Here is a 2,257-nt window from a genome sequence, read left to right as displayed (position 1 = left end):
ATCTCCATAGCGGCCTCCACGGCTTACCACCCCCAATCGGACGGCCAGACTGAACGCGTCAACCAGGAGATCGAGCAGTTCCTCCGCCTGTACGTCAATCACCTCCAGGACGACTGGGAGGAATGGCTCCCCATCGCCGAGTTCGCCTACAACAACCGTGTTCACTCCTCGACCCGCCAGACCCCCTTCTTCATGGACTATGGGTGTCACCCACAGATGGGCGTGGAACCTCGGAGGGTCCCGCACGCGGAAGGAGCTTCCGAGTTCGCAGAACGTATGAAGCGCGCCGAGGAGGAAGCGGGTGCTGCCCTGCGGCAAGCCGCGGAGGATATGGCCCGGCACTACGACAGGCATCGCGGAGCCCCCTCGGAATTTCGCGTAGGCGACAAGGTATGGCTACATGGGAAGGATATTCGCACCCAACGCCCCGCGAAGAAGTTGGACGATCGGTGGTATGGCCCTTTCGCTGTCAATAAGGTGATCAATCGCAACGCGTATCGCCTGACGCTCCCAGACTCCTGGAAGATCCACCCCGTTTTCCACGTCTGGAAGCTCCGTCGCTACGTGGAGGACACCATTCCCGGAAGGCCGCGGCACCACCGACCGCCGCCCGCGGTCGTCCGCGATGGAGTCGAGGAATGGACGGTTGACCGCCTCGTAGACTCCCGGATCTTCCGAGGAAAGCTGCAGTTCCTCGTTCGCTGGGAGGGCTATTCGGCTAACGAGGACACTTGGGAACCGGAGGAGAACGTGTCCCCGGTCAGTATTCGCGACTTCTACCGCCGCCACCCTAACGCACCGCGGCGGATCTCCTCGCTCACGTTCAAGTCCTTGCGATTCCGGCCGATGCACCGTTATACGACTCCCGGGGAGCTCCCGACGCCCGTGTCCAATTCACAGTAGTTAAGGTACACGATGTCTACGCTACGGGTCGCCGGACGCTCCGCCATCTCCACTTCACTCTCGCCTCGCCCCTTACACCACTTCGTCGTCATGTCCCTCGTCCTCCTCCATCCCCGTCACCTCTCTCCCGACCTCTTCCATCTCCTCGGTCGCTCCAGACCCTCCCTCTTGAATCGAAGGCGTAGTCGGCGGGGCCGACGGGCCCGACGCACTGCCCCAACCGAAGGCCGACGGACCTCCCGACGCTGCCGGAGCCTCCGTGGAGAGGCCGAATGCGCCGCTGGCGCGCACCGCACGCACGAGCTCTCGAACCTCGCGCATGGCGGCGCCGAACTCGCCCATCGCCTCAGCGACGACCGCGAGCGTCGCCTGGACGCCGTCCGCGGCGGAGCCTCCGCGGGTGTGGCTGCATGGCTGCCGGCGTGTCGCGCAGCCGACGCAGGCGGTTGCGGCCCTCGAGCGCTGCTTCAGGCAGACCTGCCCGGACGCCAGGCAGGTCACGCAAGGCGTCGGGAACGCCTCGGGCGGGTCCTCCCCGGACTATCAACATCGTCAGCAGGGTGGAGTGCGATGGCCACTGACTCACCTTCGCGCGCTTCGACGCCTGAGTCGAGGTCGGGGACTCCGCGTGTTGGCGCTTGCGCTCCAGGGGCGGTACCACGACCTCCAAGGTGTTGCGGGAGCCGCCGCGGCCCTTCGACGATGCAGCGGCCTCCTGCCGACCACGACCCGCTACCCCCTTCGCCTTTGCCGCCGCTACCGCCTTCGCTTCCGCCTCCTTCGCCTTCGCCTCCGCTGCCTTAGCCTCCGCCTTCGCCGTCGCCGCGTCCGCCTTTGCCTGCGCCGCGTTCAGCTTTGCCTGCGCCGCCTCCAGCGCGGCGACCGGATCCTCCTCGCTGTCGTCGCTGCTCCTCTCCTCGGACGATCCGCGTTCGATGGGGACGGGGCGGGCCTGAGATCGAGTTCTCTTAGACATGGTAGGTGCTGGGGGAACTCGGTTGGGGTGGGAATTCCGACCCGTCGAGGCGCCGGGTCTTGAAGGGGGGGTGATGTCAGGGCACGGCTCCCACACTCGCCTCATGTCTCATTGTTCTCTTTTTCTGCTTCCGCTTCTGTCCCATTTCGTTCACTCCCCCTAATACTTCCGTCTCCCTATTCGGTCGCGCTCTCCCGCGCCCTCCTTTTGGCATCTCCCCTATTTCGTTCCGTCGCTCGGCGCTCCTAGGGCCTCCGCACTCGACCGGCCTTCCTAGGCCGGTCCACCGGTCACGTGTCGGGCGTCCGAGGACCCTCCCCTTCTCTCATTGGACCATCTTTCGTTGCGTGATGATTACTCATCTACTATATAGTCGCC

At 65.0% G+C, this 2,257-nt stretch overlaps 2 protein-coding genes across 2 annotated transcripts; one reads left to right on the top strand and one right to left on the bottom strand.

The window, feature by feature from the left end:
- Positions 1–408: 408 nt before the first annotated feature.
- On the top strand, positions 409–777 carry PUNSTDRAFT_20523 (uncharacterized protein; the record flags this gene model as incomplete). The annotated part of the gene is made up of 1 exon (XM_007389454.1): positions 409–777. A coding segment is annotated over one exon (369 nt), but the record flags the coding sequence as incomplete, so codon positions are not given.
- Positions 778–975: 198 nt separating this feature from the next.
- Positions 976–1,879, bottom strand: PUNSTDRAFT_139723 (uncharacterized protein; the record flags this gene model as incomplete). Its single annotated transcript, XM_007389453.1, has 2 exons — positions 976–1,443; positions 1,490–1,879. 2 exons carry the CDS (start codon positions 1,877–1,879, stop codon positions 976–978), a joined length of 858 nt encoding a protein of 285 aa, XP_007389515.1.
- Positions 1,880–2,257: the final 378 nt, after the last annotated feature.

Source organism: Punctularia strigosozonata (assembly GCF_000264995.1).
Source record: "Punctularia strigosozonata HHB-11173 SS5 unplaced genomic scaffold PUNSTscaffold_161, whole genome shotgun sequence".
Taxonomy (NCBI): Eukaryota; Fungi; Basidiomycota; class Agaricomycetes; order Corticiales; family Punctulariaceae; genus Punctularia; species Punctularia strigosozonata.
The sequence above is the reverse complement of the archived record's forward strand: the minus strand, read 5'-3'. Positions and strand labels throughout refer to the sequence as shown.